General features: G+C 46.9%; 1 protein-coding gene across 1 annotated transcript; it reads left to right on the top strand.

The window, feature by feature from the left end:
- LIPC (lipase C, hepatic type) lies at positions 1-27,824 on the top strand. The gene is made up of 8 exons (XM_063091899.1): positions 1-186; positions 4,276-4,458; positions 5,017-5,134; positions 7,290-7,523; positions 11,661-11,903; positions 21,635-21,752; positions 23,235-23,453; positions 27,713-27,824. The coding sequence occupies exons 1-8, from the start codon at positions 40-42 to the stop codon at positions 27,822-27,824; spliced, it is 1,374 nt and encodes a 457-aa protein (XP_062947969.1). The 5' UTR covers positions 1-39.

Raw genomic sequence — 27,824 nt, 5'->3', positions numbered from 1 at the left:
CCATTTGGAAGAAGATCTCAAGCTGCCAAAACAAAGAAAATGTTGCAGGAGACGGAGACCAGATTCCTGCTCTTTGAAGACAAAACCAGTCCAGGCTGTCAGATTCGGCTCAATCACCCAGACACATTACAGGAGTGCGGCTTCAACTCCTCCCTGCCTTTGGTGATGATAATCCACGGGTGGTCGGTAGGAAAGGCTGACATAGCTTTTTTCTCTCCGCATTCACATTTTCTTTTTTTCCTCCTAAGTGTGTTCAATTTTAATAAAGAGATAGGGAGCTGATGATAAAAACTTCATGAATCATGTTTGCAACGCACATTCTAATTTTCCAAGTGCTTCCCCACACATTATCTCATTGATTATCTCAATTCCATGAGTAAGCAGGGCAGGGAAAATATAATTCTTTCCACATTTCAGATAAAATATAGCTCAAAGAGTCCCTATTAGGGATTGCAGTCCGTGCAGGAGGAAGGCTCCTTCCTGAATCTGCATGTTTCACAAGCGGTGATAGGAAGCCAGAAGACATGGAGTCCCAGTAAAATGTTGTATCCATAAGGGTTAAATTCAGCTGCAAATAACAGAGACCCAAATTAGCAGTGGTTCAAATAAAACAGAAGTTGTTTCCATTTCACACAATAATCCAGAGATATGTAATCGAAAACTGGCTAGACAGTTTTGGTCAGTGAAGTCATCCAGGCCCAGCTCCTTCCAGCTCACTGCTCTTAGAGTGTGGCCCTTGTCCTCATATTCCAAGATGGCAGCTAGAGCACCAGCCATTACATCTTTATTCCAGGCAACACAATGTAGTAAAGGATGTACATAAAGGGGTCAAAAAATCTGTTTTTAAAAGAATGGCTTTATAATCCACATAGTATACACTTCATCCATTTAAAGTGTACAATTCAATGGCTTCTGGTACAAAAGAGTGTTTTTTAGGCCTCCCGGAGCATCTGTGAAATGCTTCCAATTACATCTGTTGGCCATACCTAGGTGGAAAGGTGGCTGAGAAGTACAGCTTCGTAGAGAAAGTGTAGCCTTTTAGTGATGCTAAAAATTCTATTACTGTGGAAGGAGAGAAAGGATACTATGGGCAAAAGGGAGGTCAAACGAGGTCAGGGCATGCCCCCAATAGGAAATTCTGCCTCCCTTGTTCCCAGCCCACCCACAGTTTGAGGTTTAGCTCACAATTTGAAGGCTCTAGAGACTCTGGTGTCTATTTTATGACTGAGAAACCTTTCTCTGCCACCTAGTTGAAAAACACTCTGGAAACCCCCATCTATCCTACCCCAGAGAGCAAAATGGGCCCATCCATCCACTCTGCCTCCCCTCAGCAACTTCTACCTCCTGTCATCTCCTCCTGTCCCCCTCACCTCTCCCTGCCCCCCCACCTCTCCCTACCTGCATCTTTTCCTGATACCCTCTTTTCTTGCCCTCCTCCTCTCCCTGCCCCATCTCTCCCTGCCCCCTCACCTCTCCCTGCTCCCCTCACCTCTCCCTGCTCCCCTCACCTCTCCCTGCCCCCCCACCTCTCCCTACCTGCATCTTTTCCTGATACCCTCTTTTCTTGCCCTCCTCTTCTCCCTGCCCCATCTCTCCCTGCCCCCTCACCTCTCCCTGCCCTCTCACCTCTCTCTGCCCCCTCACCTCTCCCTGTTCCCCTCACCTCTCTCTGCCCCCTCACCTCTCCCTGCTCCCCTCACCTCTCTCTGCCCCCTCACCTCTCCCTGCTCCCCTCACCTCTCTCTGCCCCCTCACCTCTCTCTGCCCCCTCACCTCTCCCTGCTCCCCTCACCTCTCTCTGCCCCCTCACCTCTCCCTGCCCTCTCACCTCTCTCTGCCCCCCTCACCTCTCCTTGTTCTCCTCACCTCTCTCTGCTCCCCTCACCTCTCCCCACCCCCTCACCTCTCTCTGCCCCCCTCACCTCACTCTGCCCCGCTCACCTCTCCCTGCCCCCACACCTCTCTCTGCCCCCCTAACCTCTCCTTGTTCTCCTCACCTCTCTCTGCTCTCCTCACCTCTCCCCGCCCCCTCACCTCTCTCTGCCCCCCTCACCTCACTCTGCCCCCATCACCTCCCTCTGCCCCCTCACCTCCCTCTGCCCCCCTTACCTCTCCCTGCCCCCTCACCTCTCCCTGCCCCCTCATCTCTCCCTGCTCACCCGACCTCTCTCTGCCCCCCTCACCTCTCCCTGCCCCCTCACCTCTCCCTGCTCCCCTCACCTCTCTCTGCTCCCCTCACCTCTCCCCGCCCCCTCACCTCTCCCTGCTCCCCTCACCTCTCTCTGCTCCCCTCACCTCTCCCCGCCCCCTCACCTCTCTCTGCCCCCCTCACCTCCCTCTGCCCCCCTCACCTCCCCCTGTTCCCCTCACCTCCCCCTGTTCCCCTCACCTCACTCTGCCCCCCTCATCTCTCCCTGCCCCCTCACCTCTCCCTGCTCCCCTCACCTCTCTCTGCTCCCCTCACCTCTCCCCACCCCCTCACCTCTCTCTGCCCCCCTCACCTCTCCCTGCCCCCTTCACCTTTCCCTGACCCCACTTCAGATTCCAGCAACACCCTGCTGCTTGTAGTTCCCTCCACATACCACAAATTTCTCTCCTCTTGGCCTTGGCTCAGGATGTGCCCTCCGCCTAGAGTGTCCTTTCTCCTCCTCCTCTCCTGATTAACTCCCGCTTTTCCTGTAGGACACAGTTCCAATCAGCTCCCCCTGCAAACCTTCACTGCCTCCATCCCAGGCCTGCCCCAGGGCACGTTAGGTGTCCCCGGGAGTTCCCAGGCCACCGTGCGCCCTCACCCGCACTGCTCTGCTGCTCAGCTTTGTACCCTTTGTGTTTCTCTGCCCTGCTAGGCTATAAGCTCCTTACTGGAAAGGATTCTGTCCTATTCCTTTCTAATTGACCATCATTATATATTAGGTGCTCCAAAATGTTTGTTAACTGAATTAATGACTGAATGAATGAGTCTCACTTACAAACGCAACATGAAGATAGTATGGTCCTCTTACCAGGGTCCCCTTTACCAAAATGTGCTCTTCGATCTCAAAATTCTGCCCAGCCTAGAACATGTCTACTACTACTACTACTATTAATAAGAACAAGAACAACAGCTGAGTAACTAGCATTTACCGAGTCCTTACTATGCCCAGGCACTGTTCCATGTACTTTACATTCATCAATGTATTTCGTCTTCACACCAATCCTGGAAGGAGGGCATTATTATCCCATTTCCCAGACGAGGTAACTGAGGCACGGAGAAGTTAAACAACTTGCCCAAGGTCATTCAGCTAGTAACTGGGAGAGTCTGGATTTGGACCCAAGATGCTATGTGTGCACAGAAGGCTCTTAGTAAACACTGATGAAATGAATGTGTCTTCCCTGCCATGGCAGGCCGGGCCACCAGGAGAGCTGTTCAGCTTCGCCTCCTGTAGTCTAGCTTTCAACCCACCCAACTCTTCTCCTCTCCCCTCCGCAGACACACCACGCTGTCCTTTCCTGATTCTGCCTCTGCACATGCTGTTCCTTCTGCCTGGAACAGCCTAGACCCCCCACCACCACGCTCGCCTGCCCAGCCTTCATCTTCTTACTGGACTCCTATTTATCCTTCTAGACACAGCACAAATGTCTCTGCTCTGTGAACCCCCTAGGAGTGCCCTAAAAGTTGGTTCTCAGACAAGGCACAGACACAGAACAATTCTCTATAAACATTATGAGCTCCTATATGTTCGGGCTCATGGTGCCAGTCCCGCAAAAGCAAGCAGGACACAGAGGGCCAGGATAGAGCAATCGCTGTGGGATTCAGAGGTGCCAGGAGCAGCCTTGCAAGGATGGGCGTGGAACTGACCCTCAGAGCATAGGTCAGCTTTCAGGACCTGATTTACATAGACTTCCATTGTTCTAAGGCTCGGAAAGTCCCAAGCTAGGGGGCTTGACCAAAGTTAAGGCTATGGTTTTCAGTTGGGGAACATTTGGCAAAGTCTGGAGACAAAACCTGGGGTGGGGGTGGAGGTTGCTTCTTCTGTCATCTAGTGGGTGGAGCCAGGGATGCTGCTACACACTGTGCAGCACACAGGGCAGCCCCACGACAAGCTCATTACGCCCAAAATGTCCATGGTGCCGAGGCCAAGAAACCTCGTGTTAAGCCCTTTCGTCTGGGGAGAAGGATCGTGTGCTATCCAAGAGCTGGAGAAGGAAGAGGGGTGAGCAGGGGAAAGGAAACTAGCGCAGCCTCACTGCGTCCCCTCCCGGCGAGGCTGACCACCTGTGTGGGCCCGTCCTCAGGTGGACGGTGTGCTGGAAAACTGGATCTGGCAGTTAGTGGCTGCGCTGAAGTCTCGGCCAGCCCAGCCAGTGAACGTGGGGATGGCGGACTGGATCACCCTGGCCCACCGCCACTACCCCGTCGCTGTCCACAACGCCCGCCTTGTGGGCCTGGAGGTCGCGGCTCTTCTCCAGTGGCTGGAGGTAAGACCTGCCCCACCCTGCCTTTCTCTCCCTTCCTCTAAGAGGGAGGGAATTAAGCCAGACTCCAACAGCAAGCCAGACAGGAGAACCACTGACGCTAAGCTTGCAGGAATGGGACGGCACGGGCCTGAGACTGGATGCCATCGCTCTCTCAGATGCCTCCCTTGATCCCCTATTTTGCAGAACTGTCTTCCCCCCTCCCCATCTGCTATTCCTTTTATGCTCACCCCTTGCTCATGCTAAGGGATCTTATCACACCCTGCAAACCATCTACTTCCCACGCAAATGAACGGGATCACTTCTGCAGGGGTTGATGTGCAGGTGCAGACAGGCGGGTGGGAGGCGGCAGCCACCAGGCAGGGTCCCAGGGAGCTGAGGCCAGTGCTTCTGAGAGGACAGAGTGGGCGAAATGGGAAACCAATTTCAGTTTGGAGTATGAATAAAGCTCCTCACTTGCAAGCAGGTGCAGAGAACAGGGTTTCCAGAGCAAGCTGGGCCCGCAAAAGGCTTTCATCTGGGCAGTTCTTCTCCCACAACCATCCCACTGCTGTCTTCCAGGAATCTGTTCAATTTTCTCGAAGCGATGTTCACCTAATTGGGTACAGCCTGGGCGCACACATCTCAGGGTTTGCTGGCAGCTACATTGGCGGAACACGCAAGATTGGGAGAATTACAGGTAACCATGCCTGATAATTAACAAACTCTAATCTCCACCACTGCACAGTGTGTTGAGCAAGGGCCTGTTTTTCCAACTGTCTCATCATTAAAACACTCCAACTTCTTTCATGATGTATTAGAATTCGTGGGAGGACTTGTAACATTCTTTCAAACATGACCACTGTCATGGATTGCTGTTCCGAGAGAATTCAGAGCAAATTACAGCCTCAATTCCTATTGCCTTTCCTCAAATGCCTGTTGTAGATGTTCCAAATAGGACTAAAAATCGGACTTTCTGTACACTTTGGAAGCCAGAAAGAGTCTTATTTTTAATCTATAGTTTACAAAGCCCAGTATGGGTGAGTTAGGAAGTAAAGAACCATAGTTTTAATTTGCTATAACACATCAGCCACATTAGTGCCTCAGTTTCCACATCTGTGAAACACATGGGTTTTATCTGGGATCCATTTGAGTTATAGGAGGGAGATCTGCACCAAAAACTCACCCCAAACTCTACACCCACTGGGAGGTGGCCCTAAATACCCAGAAAGAGCTGGACACTTGCAAAAAGGTCATTTCTCCCAGGCATCCCTTACACAGACCTCACCCCCACATTACCCCGAAATTAGGATCCAAAAACACACCACTGGTCAGATTGTTGTCCAGCAATTGGCCTCCTGCCAATCTCCTCCTGTAGTTCTAGGCATCAACAACACTAGATTTTTCTCCACTTTACAAACACACCGTGACCTCTGGTGCTTCTGGGTCTTTGCATGGACTGTTACCTTCACCCACCACTCATCCACCTAGCCCTGTCCTACCAACCAAACTCCTGCTCATCCTTCAAGATCCAGAAGGTTAAAACAATATTTCACAAGCTAAAACAAAGAACATTTAAGATGAATAACATAGAGCTGTTGTGACTTTTTATTTTTATCAAGTAAGAACATTTTTAAAAACAAGGAATATCTGCAATTATCTTTCCTTCATAAAAGAAGATATTTATTTTAACATGAGAAAAGAGAGATAACGGAGACATTTGAACCGAATAAATTTGTCATTATGAGAACTCATTGCCTCACCCTCTTTTTTTTTCATCTTGCTTGTGACCAGAGAGTCCTGGTCCACAGACCAGCACTGGACCCCTGTTGATTTAACCCTCAGTAGCCTGAAGGCGAGCAGACCTCCCATGAGAAGCTTCCAGGGAAGTCAGACAGGCCCATCACTGAGGAGCAGGGCCAGGGGCTGAGACAGAGCCACAGTGAGGCGCTCTGGGCCTGAGGCCATCCAGGCTGGTGTGGTGGGTCATTATCAGCCATGCCCACCCACAGCAGGGGCAGCAGGAGGGCTCACCACCCCGTTGTTACCCTGTCGTCAGCCTGCTGAAGAAAGGATCATAAATCACATCAAGACACCTTTCCTTTGTAATGGTACTTCTCAAAGCCCATCCTCAGGTCCTTCACCCTAGTAGGGATGGAAGCCAGGGCTGAGATGGGACACCAAAGAGTCCTCCAGAGAAGGCCAAGGAAGAAAGACAGGGAAACAACCTTGAGTGCATAAATACTCACCCACTAGTCAGCCAGGAGCTGCCACTTGTCTCTTGCAAATGCATGTGCCCTTGAGGACCAGAGCAGCACCATTTGCCCACGTTTTCACCCTGGAACAGTGATGTCCCAAGGCTGTTCTGGTCATTCCAATGAAAATGCCATTAGTGCAGGAGAAAAGCCAGCTTGTTTAGGGAATGAATTAACAACATGCAGGCAGATAAACTCTTTCTCTGATGGGTAGGTTAGAACTACTTATGAGGAGCACACCAGCTTTTTGGTTTTGGTATGCAAACAGATGCTCTTGAAAGTAGCTGGAGAGGTACTTAAAATCGACTTGCTTAAATAAATCACGCATTCCCTCATAATCTTATTTGTGCCACTGGATAATTTCTGCAAACCTCTTTCGCCCCTTAGATGATGCCAAGTCTGTGTCTAATTTTCAGCACCATGAATCACTGCAGTTTTTTCAAGAAAACTTTGCGGCAAGGTTGTCTAGAGAAAGTTTATGCCCTAGGTTTCCCTTCTTCCTGCTAGCTCATTAATGTGTTAATATCAAGAAGCTAAAAAGCGCATTTCTACTCCCCTCCCCTTGCTCTCAACTAACTCTTCCCCTTGCTTTCCAATTAGGGTTGGATGCTGCAGGCCCTTCGTTTGAGGGAACTTCCCCCAGCAACCGGCTTTCTCCAGATGATGCCAATTTTGTGGATGCCATTCACACCTTTACCCGGGATCACATGGGCCTGAGTGTGGGCATCAGACAGCCCATAGCGCACTATGACTTCTACCCCAATGGGGGCTCCTTCCAGCCTGGCTGCCACTTCCTAGAGCTCTACAAACACATGGCCAAGCACGGCTTAAATGGTGAGGAAGAGGTCATGGGCCCAGAGCACTAGCCTGTACATCCATGAGGCCTTTGGAATCCAGTGGAATCCACTAATGCTGTGGGACTTGGAGAAGAGTTCAGCAAGGGGAGGGGCCCACTCAGAGAGGGCTTGGAGGAGTGGGTGAGAGCTGATGTCCCCAGCAGGCACTCCTCGTAACAGGTCGAGGTCCCTGGAAGCCAAGCCCTGAGGACGGATGGAGGGGCACCATCAGAAATCCCAACTCCTTCCCTCCCTCCCCATGGTGTGCCCAAGCAAAGCCTCTCTGAGGATAACTAGCCCTTCTGAAAGTTGAGTCCTGATGCCTGAGGTTATTCCTCCTTCTCCAGAAGTCTCCTCATTCTGAAGAAGATCCTCTCTTCTGAGTCACATGAAGATCCACCTAATAGGTCATGGCTTCTAGATCTTTGGTCTCACAAGAGTGGGAATAACTCTTCACCCCACCCCATGAGAGTTAATCAGCTGATCCTACAGGACATTACTGAGGATATTCCAATGTGAAGTTCAGCTTCAAATATGTGCTTGTTACATCCTTTACCTCGGGGCAGAAACTGAATTGGCATTATCTGGGTTGTGATCCCACTTCTCTCTCAAATCCTGAGACCAAAACATTAACATGCACAGGATTAAAGAGCAAAAATGTCAGCAGAAACCGCACATTCCACAGGCATTCCAAATTTCTCATTATAAAATATCATCTTGATTAAAACATGCCAATCAGTCTAAGCCAACTGGAGACCCCCACCCCCACACACCACCTTCTCACCCCAATCATCCAAAACTGAGCTGAGAGCACATTCTCTTGTGTTACATCACCCCCCTCACCTCTCCTATATCAGAATGACCTTCACAGTCCACATCATCTCATTGTGGCCGGACTCCCAACCCTCCACCCACCCACGCCTGAGAGAGCCTTCTGGGAACTTCGCCTTACAGGTCACTAGCAGTTCTCAGCTGATCGTCCAGCCTCCCCCCAGATCTATACCCCCACGAAGTTCAACACAGGCCACCAGGATGGTGTTTAGAAACTACTTGCCTGGTGAACGCATCTCTGACCAATCGCTGCAATTTGCTTTTTGTGCTAAACTTCAAAGTGACAGAACGAAGTGCAGAAACTCCTCGACTTGCAACAGGGTTACCTCCCATCATAAGATGAAAATATCATACGTCAAAAGTGCTCTTAATACACCTGACCTACCGAACTTCATTGCTTAGCCTAGCCCAACTCAAACATGCTCAGAACACTCACATTAGTGTACAGTTGGGCAAAGTCATTTAAAAGAAAGCCTATAGTAAAGCATTGAATATCTCATGTAATTTATTGAACACTGTACTGAAAGTGAAAAACAGAGTGGTTGTCTGGGTACTCAAAGTATGGTTTCTACCGAATGGGTATTGCACCAGACAGTCAGGGACCAGCTGCGTGTGTATTCAGCTTGCCCACCTCAGGATGGTGTTTCTCAGTGTTCTTTACCCCTGTGTTTGGAAGTGTCCCCATTCCAGGGTAATTCTCCCAACCACACCCTAATAGAAGGGAACTTGACAACTGCTCTCTGTCCTCACCTTCCCCTGGCTGGGTGAGCTTGAATGAGTCAGTGAATGTCTTTGAAGCCCGGCTCTCTCGTTTACAGCAGCTGCCTCACGGAGCTGCAGAGAAGACTCAGGGAGTGGATGGGTGGGAGGCACTCAGCACACACCTGCCTCCCAGCGGGCGCTCGACAAACGCAGCCACCAGTGACCGAGAACTGAGCTGACTGATCTTGGTGTTTAGCCTTCAGACCCTTAAAGAAATAGCTTTGGGCAAAGTTTCCTGTGCTCTGCCTCTGGTACTTTACAAGCCTTGTGGTGGTTCTTCAACATTCCTTGAAAATAATTCCTTACTGAAGATTAGAAGGGGAGGAGTGGTGGACTTGCCAGTTAGAGTGTAGCATGGGTAACACCAAGGTCCAGGGTTTGATTCCTGTACTGGCCAGCTGCCAAAAAAAAGAGTCAAAATCCACAGTAGAAAAACCTCAAATTTGGGGGGGGGCGGGGTTAGGCCCATTCAGACGTAATCACTGGGGCATGATCTAAATCCAATCTCAACTTCCGGTCAAGATGGCAGAATAGACGGTCCCCAGTGTCACTCTCTCCCACAAATCAACCAATTTACAACTATAAAAAGGCAACAGCAGCCAAGCTGGGGCCCCTAGAGCTCAGGGGAAGAGGAGGAGAGACCTACAGAATGCATGAAGGTGGGAGAAGCCATGATAAGAGAAAGAAAAAACTGCTCTGACTGGTTAGATCCTCAGCCACATCCAGGCTGGAGCTGCTGAGCACATGGAGCAGGAGATGGCAAAAGCTGCAGCTGTGCCCTTCAGATGAAGTTGCTTGGAGTTGTCAGGGGAGAAGAGGGCCTTGGTGGCCCCCAGGCCAGCAATACCACTAATAGGTTTCCTGTGAACCCACATAGGAGAGAGGAGCCACAAAATCTGAAAAAAAGGAGCCACTCATAGGCTGATGAGTCATCACAAGGGACTGGTGCTTGGCCCATCCCATGGGAAGTGTTTGGAGCACGAGCGGTGGGGGAGACAGGGCCACCAGGGGAACACTGCGGCACAGCAAGGACAGCTGATCTGTACCCCAGTCAGCGTAGGACCACTCAGAGGAGACTAATAAGGAATATAGAATTGCATGGGGTGCAGTTTGATGAAAAGACTCAGGTCCAGACCAGAGTGTCTACACAACCCAGGTGCACCAGATTTCACTAGAACTGCAGGTACCTATAATGTCAACCATTAAACCCTGAGCTGCACAAAAAGCCTTCCCTAGGGAAACAGCAGCAAAGCAACAATATAGCTCAACCACTGAGCTCAAGCACTGGTCCTCACAGGAAGTTCCCCCACTTTAGAAGTAAGCAAAGGACAACAAATTAGTTCCAGTGCAGAGTTTGAGTGGTGGGAACAGCAAATAATACAACACAGAACTGGAAGAAAAAACAAAATACCCACAACCAGAGAATAAATTTGATATTAACCAGTAAAAGTCTCATTTCAACAAAAAACACCTATAACACCTAGAAGGACTGGGAAGTCCCCTGGGCTACCAACCAGAAAGTGGGGAGCACCAGGGGCCTCAGCCATACTCCTTGACACCCACAACCAGTCCCAAGGGTGGAGGCCGATGGCTTTGGCCACACCCCTGTGACCAGTGCAACCACCCTAGTGATGACCACTGAACCACCGCAGGAAGCACCCTGGGCTCTCCCAAGCTGGGATGGCGGGGGCTAGGGCTTTTGCCACACCCCCCTGACATCTGCACCCAGCCCAGCAATGACCAAACCACTGCTGGAAGCCCCCCAGTCTCCCATGTTGGAGACTCGCAGACCTCAATCCCACCCCTCCTTCTTCCTCCTTCTTCCATCCCATTTCCTTCCCCTTTCCTCTCTCCCCCTCCCTCCCAACTGCTCCACAACAACATCCTAGAATGTAAAAAAATAATATTAATAAAAAATAATAAATAAATAAAAGAGGTAAAAAATAATAATAATAAATCCAATCTCCATGCTGGTGTTGCAGGCCTGTTCCTAAGGGATTCAACGGCTGTTTGGGGACATAAGGTGGGCATTGTGGGAGAGGCCTCAGCTTTTACCAGACCACTAGTGTGCCACGTGAGTGCCTCAGCTGAGTGTCTACCCAGCTTTACTAAGAAAAGAGGCATCCCACACAAGTCTGTTCCAGTCAGCTCACCCTCCAGGCATCATCACTTGGGCATTTTTAACCATTTGAGAAATATTTCTTAAGTGACTGATACTCCCCTGCTTTCTTAAATAATTTAATCTTTTCTTAGTGACTTGGGATGCCTATTAAAACACCTACTGTAACACAATGTAATAGAGTGGTGTCCTCGGGCACCTTACCCTGCCTGGGATTTTGCCCCAATGGTAAATAATCAAGAGGGGTCTGCTTTCCTTAGTTTTCAGTCATTTGTTCATCCTGCTGTTGTCATTGGGTCAACCTCAGCAATCCCAGCCCTGCCTCCCGATGCGCCGCTGCTAATCTAAGAAACAGGATGATTCTTTGAGTTGAGGCTACCTTGGGTTAAGGGGTGATAACGTCCTTCTTGCCCTGCATTCCAGCCATCTTCCAGACCATAAAGTGCGCCCACGAGCGATCGGTGCACCTCTTCATCGACTCCCTGCTGCACGACAGCATGCAGAGCACGGCCTACGTGTGTGACGACATGGACAGATTCAGCCAGGGCCTGTGCCTGAGCTGCAGGAAGGGCCGCTGCAACACGCTGGGCTACCACATCCGCCAGGAGCAGCACAGCAAGAGCAAGAGGCTCTTCCTCGTGACGCGAGCCCAGTCCCCCTTCAAAGGTGAGTGCTGAGTGGCCTGGAGCCTTCAGAAGGACAGGAGGTGGCCCTGGAGGCACTTCAGCTCTACTGATACAGTGTTTCTGAAACTGCACCAACTCCAGACAGCGATAGTGACACAACCCTTCCCCTTTCTCAAGAATGTAGCCACCTTGCTGTCCAGGGCTAGAAGGAGAAATCTTGATAATTTCTGGAACAATCCTTGGGTTGGCCTCTCCTCATCTATTTTCATGGTCCTCGAGAATGTTACATCCAGAAAGCCCCTAGTGGTCACCTGGACCACGCAGATCTCATTGTACAGGGACATGGAATGGTCCCCAAACCCAACTAGCACCCAGTTCTTTCATCTCCATCACGGCCCCCATGAAAACAGTGGGTTCCAGGCTGAGTCTGTGGCTCCTCATTTTCCCTAATGTTTGATTCAGCTGATCTTACAGAACATTATTGTCCTACTGAAGCCCTCCCAAGACAAGATTCCAATGTTTCCCAGCCAGATCCTTAACCTCAAGGCAGAAAGTGAGCCCCTGCCACTCTCTGGGTTGAAGGGCAGGTCGGAGAAAGGGCGTCGGTCATGTCTTGGGCTGAAGCCAGCAGAGAAATACTGCACTGAAGCCTAAATCCGCCTGGAGGGAACAAGCCAACCTCTGTTGCCATTAACATTTCTGCCTAATCCTTACAACAGCTCGGGAGTGATTTAGCATCTTACATTTTCACAGCACACCCTCTCCAGCGCAGGGAGAAGGAATCTGGTGTTGTGCTGTTTGATTATTACCACACAGATATGTGTATCTGGAGAACACCACCACTTTGCATTTGTACAGCATTTTACACAAAACATTAGATGCAGCCACCGACTGCTTGTGTTCTCACAACAGCCAAGCGACACCAGCAGGGCTGGTTATTCCCCTATTTTAAAGAGGGAGAAAGTGCCACTGGCACACAGCCTGTGAGCAGGCCTAGAACAGGGCCATCTGACTCCCAGCCCAGGGATCCTTTTATTGTCACACTCACAAGTTCAAACTGCCAGGTGACTTATTTTTTAGGCACAGGATTCATCCGTTTATCTGAACTTTTGTTCTCCAGCCAGATTTCCTTTCCGTAAACCAAGCAGGTGCAGGAATGATAGAAATCCCTTGTGGGTGGCAGATAGTGTCTAGGGAGCAGGTGGCATGAGGGTGGGATCTTTCCCCCATGAGGGGCTGGAGGGTCCTCTCCTCTGTGTGTCCCCTAGGGTTGGAGGAGATATTAGCATCTGGGAGCAGGGGGCAGAGGGATTTGGAAGGCCTGCTTCAGGGAGCTCCAGTGCTACAGGCTGCCAATTAGAGCCTCATCTGAGCTAACCAGCACCTCTTTTAAATGGCAAAGCCACCCAGAGTGATTAAGCCTCTCAGATAATCACACTTCACTGGATCTATTTTAATAATGGAATGTTAGCATTACAAGGGACTGTTCAACCTTGCACTTTTACAAATGGGGAAACTGAGGCCCAAACAGGAAAAATTATTTGCCTACAGATGCAGAATGAATTCTTGCTTTAGATGCTGGGCCTCCAAACAATGAGCTGAGTGATGTGTACCTCAGTAACCTGCCTCTGGTCTGTTTGTAGAGGTGTGGGTGGGGAGAGTAGAGGGGAAGGGAAGGGACTACATTCTCCTTGAGGTCAGCTGGGAAGAAATGAGGTCATTTTTCACCTTCCATGGCTCAACTGGGAACTCCGTCTGAGGTAAGGGGCTAGATCCAGCCCAAGGACATCTATTGGGGCCTTGGAGCTGGGGGAGGGAGGCAAATATGGAGAGAAGGAAGAGGCACAAGCCAGATTGAGTTCCTCCCATTTCTCAACAGCCCAAGTGCCCGCCACCACTGACCACCATGTGCCACTGCTGTGAGCTCACAAGGATCCCTTTCATATTAAGGAGGACCAAAGAATAGCATTAAGGCAGCATTATCTCACCCACCAGCTATCAAAATCTATGTGCTCATTCATTCATTTATTCTTCGACAGAGTCACCCTCAGGGGGCTTGGTGGAGACCAACAGGCCATGAGTCCCCTGGAGACAACATTTGTGTCTCTTTATTACCACCTGCTTGTCTTGCTCCAGGGACATCCAATGAGAATGGTACCTACCAAGCCAGTGATGCGGAGGCTCCAAGGCAGGACTGCCTGAAGCTGGTCGGGAACCAGAGCACACAGCCCCTGACCGAGGCGCCAGTGCTGAGCTGTGGCCCACACCGCACCCTCCACCTCCCCGTCTCTGTCTATCCCCCACCCCCAATTCTCCCTAGTTCTGCTTCAGTCCTTCCAGAGAGCAAAGTCCTAATCTGCTCAACCTGGTTTCACTTGCTAGTGGGGAGTAGTGTCTCTGTGGTCATACCAGCTGCCCTGGAAATTATCCCCATGTGAGACCCGCCTGTCTGGAGGCGGCAGCCATGGGATGCCACAATCTGTATAATATTATGTTATCCAACATGGCAGCCACAAAACTATATGTGGCTATTTAAACCCAAATTTAAATTACTTTAAATTAAATACAACCAGAAATTTGGTTCCTCAGTCACACTAGCCACCTTTCAAGTGTTCAAATACGTGGCTGTATGGGAGAGCACAGAAATAAAACCTTTTCCTCATTGCAGAACGTTCTGTAGACGGTGCTGGTCTGCAGCCTTTAATCTAGGCCACCATAACTGCACCACTCTCCACCCATCACCACCATGATCAACTCTGACTTTGCCCCAAAGCCTATTTCACTGGCCACCTCCAGCATTTTGATGAATACGTACAGATTCTTAAAAGAGCAGACTCGCCCAGCCCTGGTATCCAGAGAAACCATAATCCATATTTTTCAAGGACATCGAATTGTACTATCTATTTTAGTGCAGGGTCTGGTCAGGCAAGATAAACATCGCCTCCTGATTGTAGTTCCACAAAGGATGACTAACTTGGCCCACAGTCCTCTGGCTCCCCAGATATATCGACAAAACCATCAAAGGGTCTATTTTCTCCGTGCGTTCTCCAGAACTCGGGTAAACACTGCGAGAGTAAAGCAGGAGCAAAAGAGAACTGGGGACGGGAGCTGGGTGACACGAGGCAATTAATCGCCCACTTCCATTCCCACTTTCTCCAGTCTGGGAGCCTGTTTTTTTGGATGGGGGGAGGGAACTCTCTATATTAAGACCTTGTTGAGCAAGTTCCTCATCTAAGTTAATCCTCAGAGCAATGGGATGAGGTGACTGTCAGGAGGGAGGGAGGTGGCACATACGGGGCACTCTGCCCAGGCTCCATGCTGGCTGTGTGGCACGGATGATCTTATTATCATTTGGTCCTCAGGGCAACCGAGAGAGGGGGAGACACAGAGACACAGAGAGAGACGTGCTCAGCCAGCCGGGAGCGCGCTCATTCCTGCAGGCTGGTGAGATCATCTACCAGACTGTGACCTGGGGAGTCTGTCTGTCTTTGGCTTTTCTCAGCTCCTACTTTGGAAGGTTTTTGCTGATTTCCAGGATGAGTTTCAAAGAAACAGCGGAGGTAGCGGAGAGAGCACAGGCTTGGGGTTGGGGTAAGCAGCGTCAAGAATGTGGCTTTGCTGCCAACCGCTTAGGTGGCCTTGCCCTAGTGGCAAAACCCACGTGGGCCTTAGTTTTTTCAGCCACAAAGCGAGGGGTGTGAACAAGCATGGGGATGAACCACTACAAATGGGACCTTCACGTGGGTCTCAAAACCTTGCTTGGTCAGCCTAGCGTGGAGGAAGGGAGTAGAGAGCACCAGGTTAATCTCTTCCAGGAGGCAGGCGCTTCTACGTAGCCATCTCATCACATCCCCACGACACCCCTGTGAGAGAGCTCTCAATCCCCATTTCACAGATGAAGAGATAGAGCTCCAGAGAGGCCGTGCGTGCTCACCACCACAAGGTAGCAGGTGGCAGAGGGGACTCCAACTCTGGGCCTATCTTTCAGTTGAGGACTCACTCCCATCCCACACGAAGCACCCACGGCACAGAGAGCTGGCCCGGATGCCAGTCCCACAGGCCTCCTCACTACACTCTCACATACACACCCCCCCATCTGCAGTCAACACCAGCGACCCAGCATCCGATCTCGTGACATCAGGGCATCCCGTAAGGGGGCTGTCCTGTTAAACCCAAATGTGGTCCCCAAAGTAAACACATGCACACACACATACATACACTTACAAAATCGCTGGCCCCTTTTCTCTTACACTTGAGCCTGCTCCGAGTTAATTCCCTCAGCCTCTGCCAGTGCTGGCTGCTCGTGCAGTAACACCCCAAACAACACTGTCCTCGGGCCCTCAACCCCGTGATCTTCAGTGTCTCTCTCAGGTTAGAGGCATTTCAGGTGGAGGAACAAGCCCTCAGTGCTTCAAAAAAACCCAAGAGATCTCATTCCTACCATCTCCACAAGAGAAAATTCATACACTGAGGGGGAAAAAAAAAAAGCCATCTTTGATGTTTGTGAAGAGTCAAAATATCTCCCAGATCCAATGTCTAATGATTCAGAACCATTTCTTCTGTGAGACCAAAAAAAAAAAAGGAAAGAAAGAAAATATTCTCTTTTCATAAATTCCACAACCTCACAACCTGACACTCACAGTGGCTGCCTCGTGAAAAGAAATTTAAGTTTTTCTTTTTTAAATGGCACCACAGGGTCTACACAGGATTAAAATCCGGGATTGTTCCCGGTGAGGAGAACCTCCAGAGGCCTCACATTTCTGCTCTATGTGGAGTCTGCCTGATCTCACGCAGGGTCAATGGACTATTTCACGCCTTTCATCTTTCAGACCCGAAATAATTTCTCCTGCCAGAACTGGGGAATGTGTTGTACTGGTCTCTTCACCGTCACAGGATCAAAAGCATTTTCCCCAAATCATTTTTTAACATCTTATTAAACATGTCATTAGGTAAAGTGAGCAAAATCATGCACACTTTTTCCTTAATCTTTGTAATAGCATCACTGTCTTGAGGGAGGTAGAGTGATAGGCAAATTGTCCTTTTTTTTTTTTTTAAGAAAAATCTTTACAAAAATCCAAATAAGAATAATTCATTCTCCATATGAAAGGTTCTCTCATATTTAAAAAATAATTTCATTTCAAAATTTCTCCAAAAAGGTGACCTTGCTAGTCACCAGATTCCCTGTGCGCAGGATTCCTTGTGCAGACATGGAGTTGTTCAGAAATGCTCCTGCAAACACAAGGCTGCCTCAGCGTCAGTGCGGGCTCCCTCCATGCCCACACACCTGTACAGGCTCTGACCTCTGGCATAGGTCCCACTCCAGGGAGATGTCTCAGGGGACAGGTAACTCTCATTCATAGGATGTGCACACTAAAGGGGCCTTTGCAATCATCCGAAGCTGACTGTGGCTTTTACACAAGCACCTTCCCCTAGAGTCATGGAACTGTAGCATCTCAGACAGCGAAATCAATCTCCTCCTATTCACAATTTAAGAAAAAGGGAAAACAGAAAAGCATCTCCAATACAGGGACATGAAACATTTATCCCTGCTCAAGGGCTAGACATTCAGGGGACAGGAGGGAGGACTCTGCAGCAGCAATAATAGCCCAGGATGGATGTCAGTGGGTCAGAGCAGCAGGCACTTTGTCTCGGTGGCTTCATTCCAGGCAGGTTTGGACCACAGCTTTTCTGCAGGGGCTGTTTGCCATTTGCTTTCAAAGGGAGGACTCACCTCACAGAACCAAAACACAAGGAGACATGGGAGGGGTCTTTTGGAATCAGACAGACACCTGGGTTCAAATTCTGCTCCACCTCTAATGATCTGGTTCACTATAGGTCTCCAGACCTCTGCTTCCTTATCTGTAATTCACCAGGATCATTAACACCAGATCAGCCTAGGTCTTGGCAGAAAACAGGACTCCACTTGCCTGGTTCAGCTGGAAAGCGAGTGGGACTCCTTACAGAGGGGTGGGCAGTACGAAGGAAACCGACAAGGGCTGTGGCTGCACCCTGACTCTAACAGCAGGATGGAAGGAGCAAAGGATGGGACTAGCCCAGGGAGAACGTGGAGGAGGGGCTGCTGGTAATCGTGGGGCGCAGTTGCTGCAGTCAGGCTCCAAAGCAGGAGGGAGCAGAGAAAAGACATCTTGGCCTCTCTCCTGCCCTGATCTCCTGCTAGTGCCTCCGCAGTGGTCAAACCCAAACAGAAACCAGTTGGCAAGGGAGCCAGGAGATGATGCTGTCTGAAGAGTCACATCCTGGGGCTCAGAGCTGGGCAGAGAAGGGTGGAGAGTGGGTGGGGACAGCAGGGACGGAGACAGCAAATGGAAACTACCCAGAATGTTATCATCGTATAGCCTTGTTATGAGGACCAGAAATGATGCATGTAAAACACATAGCATTATGATTATATTATGATTATGACTGATGCATAGTAGGATTGCAACAAAGGGAAGCTATTTTTTCATTCTTCCTATTCACAATCAGGGAATTTAATGCAGTATGTCCCATGTTGTTCTTCACACAAAGAGCCTGTTAAGTACTCCGTGGATGCCTAGTGTGTGCTGTGGAGATACAAACAGTAATGTGGCCCTGAGACTGTCTTCAGGGAGAGCAGACCTGGACATCAATGCCCATGGGACAAGGCAGAAGGTGACCAGGATTCCATGAGTGACTCTGCTTCCCAGTTGCAAGCTCCTCCGAGGCCAGGACTGCAGCTCCTAGTTCTCTTGATTTTTTTAAGGAATACCTTTAAAAGCCCTTTCTTTTTTTAATACGATTCTAATTAGAATACATGTTTATTGTAGAAAACATGGAACTAGCAGAAAAGTATAAAGAAAAAAATTTAAATTACCTATCTTCCCATTCCACAGATAAGCACTGTTAATATTTTTGTGAATTCCCCAACTTCTGTGCGTTCTGTTTTACACAGTTGGTCTCATAGTAGATATACAATTTCCTATCCTGGTTTGTTTGTTTTTTTCTTTTTCACTTCTTTTATAAGCATTGAAATCATTCCCCAAAAAATCACATGGTTGGGGATAAAAACTCTGGATCAGCAGCCTAACTTCTAATTGCAGCTTCACAAGTTATTAGGTGTATGACAATGGACAAGTTACTTAACTTTTCCTGAGCCTCAGCTTCATTTTGTGAAATGACGCAGGAGGGAAGATAAATTACACATCTTATGTAGTAGTTGTAAAGAGAAATGAGATAATTATGTGAAACAATTAGCTCAGTCACTGAGTCAGTGTAAAGAGCTTAATGGTAGTTATAATTGTCATTATTAGTCCACAGTCATTTTGCTGTTACTGAATATTTAGCATGTTTCTGGTTTATTTTTAAATAAATAATTGTTATGACTTTTTTAAAACTTAAATCTCTTTCCACATTTCAACTTTTTCCTTAGGGTATATAAAGCTATTGGTCTCAAGTATAAACATTTAAAAGTTCAGGTTCTAGAGCCAAGCTGCCTAATGTTACATACCAGATATGCTACTTACTAGCTGTGTGGTCCTGGAAAAGTCACTTGACCTCTCTGTGCTTCAGAGTTTCCTCTTCTCTAAGATGAGATAATAATAGTATTGACTGTTTTGAGGGTTAAGTGAAACTATAGATGCAAATCATCTGGCAAAAAACAAAATAAATATTAGCCAATGTTATTATCATACATACCACCAATTACTGGCTTTTACTCATTCATTCACAGCAGTATGTTTTTGTTTTGTTTGTTTATTTTATTTATTTTTGATTATACATATTTATGGAGTAGAGTTGACTATCAGTATTTGTGTACAGTATGTGATGATCAAATCAATATTATTAGCATGTTCATCACTACAAATTGTAATTATTCTTTGTGTCCCTTACCCAATTACTCCCTAACCCCACTCCCCCTCCCCCTTTCCCACCTCTAGTAACTATAGGTCTGTTGTCTCCTTCTGAAAGTTCAACATATTACTGGGGTCTTTCGTTCTTCCTTGCTTTCTTGGCTCCCACTTATGAGTGAGGACAGGCAGTACTTCTCTTTCTGTGTGTGGCTTATTTCACTTAACATAATTTTCTCCCAGCTCATCCATGTTGCTGCTAATGGCAGAATTTCATTCTTTTTTATGGCTGAGTCACAACGGTGTCTAGCACTGGGCTGTGCACATGGTAGACTTCCAATTAGTATGTATCATATTAAACTGAATTGAAAACTGGCTGCTATGAGTGTTCCTTGAGTTCTCTGGAAGACACCCTGCCTCGCCATGAGGAGGTTGACATGAGACCAGTCCTCCCACCTGGTTTTGTCCACATCCTACCCCCTCCCATCGGATGCCTATGGCTTATGTCTTCAGAAGGACTTTTCCTTTTTGTCTCAGGTCAACTTATTACATTGTTCATCTGTTACACAGTTTCCTTGACAAGCCCCCAAATATATTGTAAGACCTCTCCAGATGCTTCTAGAACAATAGGCCAAAGCCCCTCTCTCCCCTTCTGCCACCCAAGGGTTTAGGGACCCTTCCTGAGACTTGGGCCTATATCCTTTCTCTTAATTCTCACCCACAGCATTTTTTGCTGTTTTGAGGGCATCAAACTACTTTATTTCAGGATTGAGGATTTGAGTTCCTAGTATGTACAGCGCACTGTGCTAAGTGCCAGATAATACTTGAACTAGCTCTTACCTAAAGCAGAAAACTCTTGGACTCTTAGTGTTTGGTTCTTGTTGTAAACATAAATAAACAAACATTTGGTGCTTCAGAGACAACCTCTTAAGTAAACCCAAGAGATATCATCCCCAGAATCATAAGCAAATGAACCACAAAATCCAAATGGGAAGATTGGTTTATGCTAAAGGATGGGATCATGTAAATAATCTAGAAACCTTAGCAATACAGGCACACCAGGACACTAAGGCTGATGTGTTAGCAATACACCATTAGCAATAGCTGCTGCTAGGTTTGTTGTGTAGCTACGTACCTCCAGTGAAAATGGCACCATTGGGGAGTTACTAGATTGGTTGATGAGATGATGAATTTCCACATGGTGGGTGTGAGGGATGGATGGTCAAGTGGCTAGTTACCATAATCTAAGTTTTCAGATAAGAATCATCCTACAACAAAGCTTGAAACTCAAGTCTTGAACCCTTAGAAGTAATTTCCATCTTGCTAAGTATTAATACACATCCTAATACATCACACCCAAGCAAACTGTCATTCATTCATCCCACAAAAGTTTATTAAGCACCTACCATATTCAGGGTACATTGTTAGGGTTAGTGAATTAGGAAAGACAAATACACAGCAAGCATACCATAAATCCCCTAACCTTTGCCCAAAGCAGATGCCCATCTTCTCAAGAGCCTGACACAGTCTCAGAATCCATCTCAACATACAGCTCTAGGCAGTCACTATCAGTCAAATGGAATTGACCTGTCATATTGTACTGTTTGCAATCCTGGAACTAAACCACTGCCAACACTTAGAGAATATGGAGACAGCAAGAGAGAGAAGTGAGAATGACAGCTGTAGGAGACTCCTATCCTACCATCTTTTTCTTGGATAATACCTATCATTATTACATTACAAACCAATATAGGTCCTGTGTAGACACTTAGGAAACACAGGGAAGGAAAAAGAAGAAGATGAAAAGCATCCACCATTCCACCACCCTGGGTGGAAAAAGTGTTAACATTTTGGTATCTATCCATCCAAACTTTTCCCTCTACATTTTAAAATTTTTACAAATGAGATTTTTAATCAAAAATTTCTGCTTAAATTCTCTCTCTAGTTTATCATTACCAGTTCAAGATCCAGTTTATCAACCAAATAGAGAAGCCAGTAGAACCAACTTTTACCATGTCGCTCCTTGGGACAAAAGAGGAAATGCAGAAAATTCCCATCACTGTGTGAGTATGAGGCGTAGCCCCCATCTGTGCTGAAGACATGCTTATTTTTCTCACAGGATCTGGATGGACGCTGTACTTTTCAAGGGTCAGGCGACACTCTACTTAATCTTCTCATCCCATTATTGCTGCCCCAAACCTCTTGTCAGATGGGACATCCAGCCAAGCCTAGCCCCTCGTGTCCCTCCTCAGCCTCACCGAGTTCCACCGACAGCTCTGTGTTAGCACTCCCTAAGCACGTGATGGGGCTAATGCACTGCGAGCTGAGCAGAGACGGGAGCAGGGCAGCCCCATCAGAGTCTGCAGTCCAGGAAGAAGATCCAAGCAGGGAGGAATGGTGAGGGGTGGAGTAAGTGTCCACAAGAAAGCCCTGAGCACCTTTCCAGTGAGTTCTGGAAACCATAAATGAGAAGTAAAACTGGTATCATTCAACTTGTCACAAATTCCCAATCTCAATCAGCCTGCCCTGCCAGCCCTCCCCATCTGTCCTCCACCCTGTTACACACGTGCTCACACCAGCAGCAGCAGCCTCACTGGCCAGAAAATGCCCACGAGCTGCTTTTTCCTAGTATCTTGACCCTCAGCAGGGACTCTCCCTGGGAGGTGAGACTAGCCCCTCACCCACTCTAAAGATTGTCCCCTGCTTTGGATTCATTCAGCAAGAATTTGTTGGTGCTCTATCCAACAAATGTAAGGACAGAGAGGGCCCTCTCCTTAGGATGCTCACAACCTAGTGACGTGGGTGGATTTCTGAATGATTCTTCACAACTGACTGCAAGAAGAGCTGTGATGAGCCACTCAAGGGAACCCTCTGTCCATCTGCCTCCTCCTAAATCCAGTGTTACCTCTGCACTGTCTAAAATCTCTCCCCAGGGGATTGTTCTCAACAGCATTAAGGGCATCTAGCTGCTCAGTCAATGTTGGGGTATTTTAATGTCTTAGAGATTAGTGAGTAAAGCTGATAATGATGCCTCAGAGTCTGCATTTAAATCTTGCTCTAAAGTGATGCATCCTTTTTATAGGCAGCTTTTCTATTACTGTTATGCTTTGTTCTTTTAATAGAAGTTTCTATTTACAGGGGGGCGGGGGAGCATTGCTGGGGAGAGAGTATGGAGTGGGGATACTGTGTTAATCAAACCTACAGAGAGCTGAACTGTCCTGAGGCCATTGCCCAGGACCCACTGTCTACTTGGGGGCTTTTTTCTAGAAGCTAGAAAGAAAGAGTCTAAGATAAAGAAAGTTCACTAGATTCACTACAGCAGGACTTCTCAGAGACTTTTTAATATGCGAACACAGAAAATAGCATGGTTTTCCCAATTTTATTGTCTGGAAAACTATTCTCTATGAATAGTCTCAAATATAAGTTTGAGAAATGCAGCAAAAATTACCACCCAAGTCACCCAGGCAAACCTAACACATCCTGAATGTGCCTAAGCATCACTTTGCTGTTCAACTAAACTGTCTAGTTTCTTTTTTATCTTCAAGGGGTGAAAGAATTACTAGCAATAAAACCTATTCCTTTCTGATCACATTGGATTTGGATATTGGCAAGCTGGTCATGATCAAGTTCAAGTGGGAAAACAGTGCAGTGTGGGCCAATATCTGGAACACGATCCAGACCATCATCCCGTGGGGCACGCGGCCCCGCCACTCAGGCCTTGTTCTGAAGACCATCAGAGTCAAAGCAGGAGAAACCCAGCAAAGGTGACTGCTCATTCAACCTTCTACTGACCTCTTTTAAGCATCTCCATGTGCCAGGCAGTTTCACAATTTAACACCCTCGTTTATCACATAAAGTGGGTATTATTGTGCCCTATGGATGGAGTATAGCACTCAGAAAGAAGAGGTGATCATCCCAAGTTCACATAGCCAGAGGTGGAAGGACAAGGATTTGCACCCAGGGCTTCTGAAGACCAGTCCAGCCTCTTCCCACTGCCTGTTCTTACTAGCTGCCTGCCCCTGGAGTTTGAGAACCACCTCACTATCCCGATGCTTCTCAGACTACAGCACGTACATGAATCACTGGGTAATGTCAGGGCTACTGGTCCAAGGTGCTGCTGGTAGATGCAACATTTCTTTGTTGTTTACCAAGAGAAATGCTTCTAACACATTAGTCTCAAAAATATCAAATTGCCTTTCTCTGTGGTGGTGCTTTTCAAATATTAGATGTCAAAGAATCACTGAGAAGCTTATTAAACATGCAGAATTCCTGGATCCTCCTGCAGAGCTTTTGATTCACTGTAGTCTTGGGAAGGGACCCAGGATACACTTTTTTAATAGAGCCCTAAGAAAGTCTGACATGGGCCAATGTACTGCTGCTCTGTGGGCTTTAATATTTCCCCTGGTTCCAAAGTTCCCAGAGACAAGAATGGTGAGTAGGGAGTAAAGAAAAAGAAGGATGGTCCAGCTGCTCCTACAGTCTTCTCGGCAGAGCAAATGGATGCCCAATACATTTTGCCATGGCAACATGTTTTTCTATAGCTCTGTGGTTCCCCATGACAGGAGAATTCTGTGCTTCCCGAGGGCCTTTTCTATCTCCACCCTTCTGTGTTCTGGAAACTTGTCTCCCCTCTCCCTTTCCTTTGTTGGGAAGCCCGTTTCTCTCTTTGGCTTGTCCTCAGTAGAGATGGAAAACAGCAGGTTTCTAACCTCTGAACTACACTCCTCCCTTACCCCTTGGGTTTCACTGCCAGGAGCTGGCCACTGGCAGATTTATGCCTCTTGAGTCCCTTATGCAACCACACTCTGAGATTTTATCTCCCTGGGATGCAAAATCCCAGCAATTACTAAGCGCATACTCTGCAGTCTGCCAACAGATTTCTCCACATGATCAATCTGAGAAAATTAAATCACTTCTCTCCTCTTATGCACTTAGCTATTATTGCACGACTTTTTGGCCCTTTAGATCAGCACTACGTCTGAGCACCATCTCTCCTACATTCTCTTAGCTAGAGAGTAATTTCTCAGTTTGGGTGGCTGTTCACCATGACAATCCTATGTGCCTTGACCTGAAAGGTTGTATAAAACACAACACTACTTTCTCCACTGATGCACACCCACATGGTACTGAAGACAGAAAGAGAAAAGAGAAGAGACAGGCACTCACAGAGCTCCCGGGCATGGCTGGCATTGAAGTAGGTACTCTATAGCATTAATCTCATGTCAACTTCCCAATGACCCTGACATGGCTGTACCTGAGGCTCACAGAAGTTACACAGGTCGAAGACATTGCTAAAAATTGTCCCAGCCCAGATCTGATTTGGGTTTGTTTGATTTATTGCACATTTGTGCCAGTGTATTGTCTCCAAAGTTTCCTTCCTCCGTTAGTTCTGGCCTTGTTAATTTGACTTCTAATCTAGCAGAGTTACAGTGCTGAACATTAATACATATACGCATCAAACCCTTCCTCAGGGCTGCAGGAGGTACATGCTAAAAAAGGGTGGGGGAGTATGGGGCTATGCGATCTATAGCTTTTTAAGGTATATCAGTATCAAGTACCAATGGGGAATATCAAAAAGAAATCTGATTTGGGGCTCTTTGCTTAAAGAAGCTCCAGGCCCTAATTAGGAAAATAAGAGAAACTAATTAATTAATTTTACTAATGGTGTACCCCATCCCAGGGCTTCTCATATTTTAGTGTACATACAAATCATCTGGGAATCATTATAAAATGCAGGTTCTGCTTTAGTAGGTCTGGGGTGGGCCCTGAGATTCTGCATTTCTCACAAGCTCCCAGGCAATACTGTTGCTGGTGGTCCATGGAGTCTAGCATTGCACGATCTAGGAAGTCGAAGAATTAAGACAGTTCAGGTTGGGGTTGTTGGGGCTGGACTGCAACAGGCTTTGAGGAGGTCAAGACGTATTCCCAGGGAGATAGGCAGCGAGCAAGTCAATATGGTAGGCAGAATCAGATAGACTTCTGCATCAGGCTGTCCTAAACTCCAATTTTGACTTCACTGCTTACCAATTGTGTAACCTCAAACAATAACTTCACCTCTCTGAGACTCAGTTCTTTAGTAATAAGTGGGAATCACAATATGTGTCTCATGAGACTAATAACAGCTACCAATTATTTAGTACCTTTGCAAACATAAATCCCAGAGCTGGGATGTAAACACTAAACCCTACGCTCCTAATCTTTCTGCTAAGTACAAGAAGAAAAAAAAAAAGAGGTTAAGTAACTTGCTCTGTGTCTCCATGGAAGGAATTCAATGGGAGGTGATTTTCTTCCCCCAAAGCCACAAAGTCAAGGATAAGCAGGGTTGTATAGTGGGGTGAAGAGAAAGAAAATATTGGCCCTGCAGCAAGGCATAAGTAATTGGCTAAACATAATGAGAAGATAGATGTTCAATTTCCATAGTAATCCTATAAATGCAAAACAAAAATCAATGAAATTTTCACTGGTCACCCATTAGTATGGCAGGAATTAAAAGACAGATAACAAACAGAGTTGGTAAAGATGTGGAGAAATGGGCATTCCCATATACTATTAGTGGGAGTGCAAATTATAGACATTTTCCAGTGGAATTTCATTCAACGACTAACATTTAGTTAGTACCTATCTTATGCTAGGCACTGTCATGGGCAGCAGATATACAGCAGTGAATGGAACAAAGTCTTTGGTCTCATGCAGCCTACATTATCAAAATTTTAAATATGTATAATACTTCAACCCAAATTTTACTTCTAAGTGTCCATAGTATTCATGGAGTATTTGTGCACCTACTCAAAATGTGCACAAAGGATATATGTGTACAAAAGTGTTTGTTGCAGTACTATTTGTAAATAATAAACTACTGGGGATCTTAATGTCCTTCATTAGGAAAATGCTAAATGCATTGTGAATATCCATACTATGGAATGTCATGCAGCAGGTGAAAAAGAATGAAATAGACTTACATGTATTGATATGAACAAGTTTCCAAATACGTCGTATGGTGACAAGGAAAAATTGCAGGAAAATACATACAGTATAATTCCACTTCTGTTTAAAAATCTTTATATTTGTGTACATTGATATATGTAAAAATGCATAGAAATAGGTCCAGAAAGACATAAACCAAACCACAAAAGGAGGAAGGGGAGTGATGTTAGTGAAAGGTGATGGGGAAGACAGTCTTTAATACTGGGCTCCATATATTTCTTTACCATTTGAATTTTTCAAGAATGTATTCATAAATTACTCATAGCACTTAATTTAAAAAATATGATTTAGTAAGAACTTGACCTTAGATGCGATTCAAAGAAAAAAGAAGCCATAAACTAGAAATGTCTGTGACTACAGATATATATTTAGTTATATTATATATTAATAGATACAATTGAAGTTAATAACACAAAAGAGCATCTCAGGGCACGTTAATGGCCAAAGAAGCGTGTGTAGTGGTTGGTTTCCAAGAGAGACCCAAAACACACAGAGGTGTCCTCTTTAGCTGGATAGCATCTGCACCAATAAAAAGAAGGCGGAGGGCTTACAGGGCTGAGCCAGGCAGAGGCTCATGGCAGGGGCCTCCTGCCAAGAACCTTTAAGAATGGCTTTGACAAATTGGAGCATTTCCAAAGAAAGAAGCCTGGGGAGTTGAGCCTGCCTTGCAAGGAAGAGTTGAGGAACTGCAAATGTTTGCCCTCGAGTCAGGACAATGTAGTGGAAGAAACAAAGGTCACCCTCAAATCTTTGATGAGCTGTTAGAAGGGAGAACAAAGGAGGGCTGCCCCTAGGACTTTAAGTTCTTACAGAACTGAAATCGCCCCAGTGCAGAGCCCCAGGAAGTCCTACACTGATTGCTTTTACTGATTGAGTTTTGTTTTTCACTGAAGTTATAAAAATATTTGCCAACATAAGAATCTATTTTTAAAAAGACATCACGTGCATTACATAAATTGAGTATTTGATAAAGGATGAAACACTTTAATAAGCTCCACCTAAAAGTTAATGCTGTGTTTGCTTTATGTTTTCTATTCAGAATGGCATTTTGCTCAGAAAACATGGATGATCTACAACTTCTCCCAACCCAGGAGAAAGTCTTTGTGAAATGTGAAGTAAACTCTAAAAAATTAAAGCAGAAGATCAGATGA

Source organism: Cynocephalus volans, chromosome 3 (assembly GCF_027409185.1).
Source record: "Cynocephalus volans isolate mCynVol1 chromosome 3, mCynVol1.pri, whole genome shotgun sequence".
Lineage (NCBI taxonomy): Eukaryota > Metazoa > Chordata > Mammalia > Dermoptera > Cynocephalidae > Cynocephalus > Cynocephalus volans.
Note: the sequence above shows the minus strand (reverse complement) of the source record. Positions and strands in the feature narration are given on the sequence as shown.

What these genes read in the sequence shown, in the direction of transcription:
- LIPC (XM_063091899.1), top strand. Translation starts at nt 40, where the DNA reads ATGTTGCAGGAGACGGAGACCAGATTCCTGCTCTTTGAAGACAAAACC. An exon ending in CTCTTCTCCAGTGGCTGGAG is followed by an intron (nt 4,459 to 5,016) that starts GTAAGACCTGCC and finishes GCTGTCTTCCAG; the next exon opens with GAATCTGTTCAATTTTCTCG. An exon ending in GCAGGAGAAACCCAGCAAAG is followed by an intron (nt 23,454 to 27,712) that starts GTGACTGCTCAT and finishes TTTTCTATTCAG; the next exon opens with AATGGCATTTTGCTCAGAAA.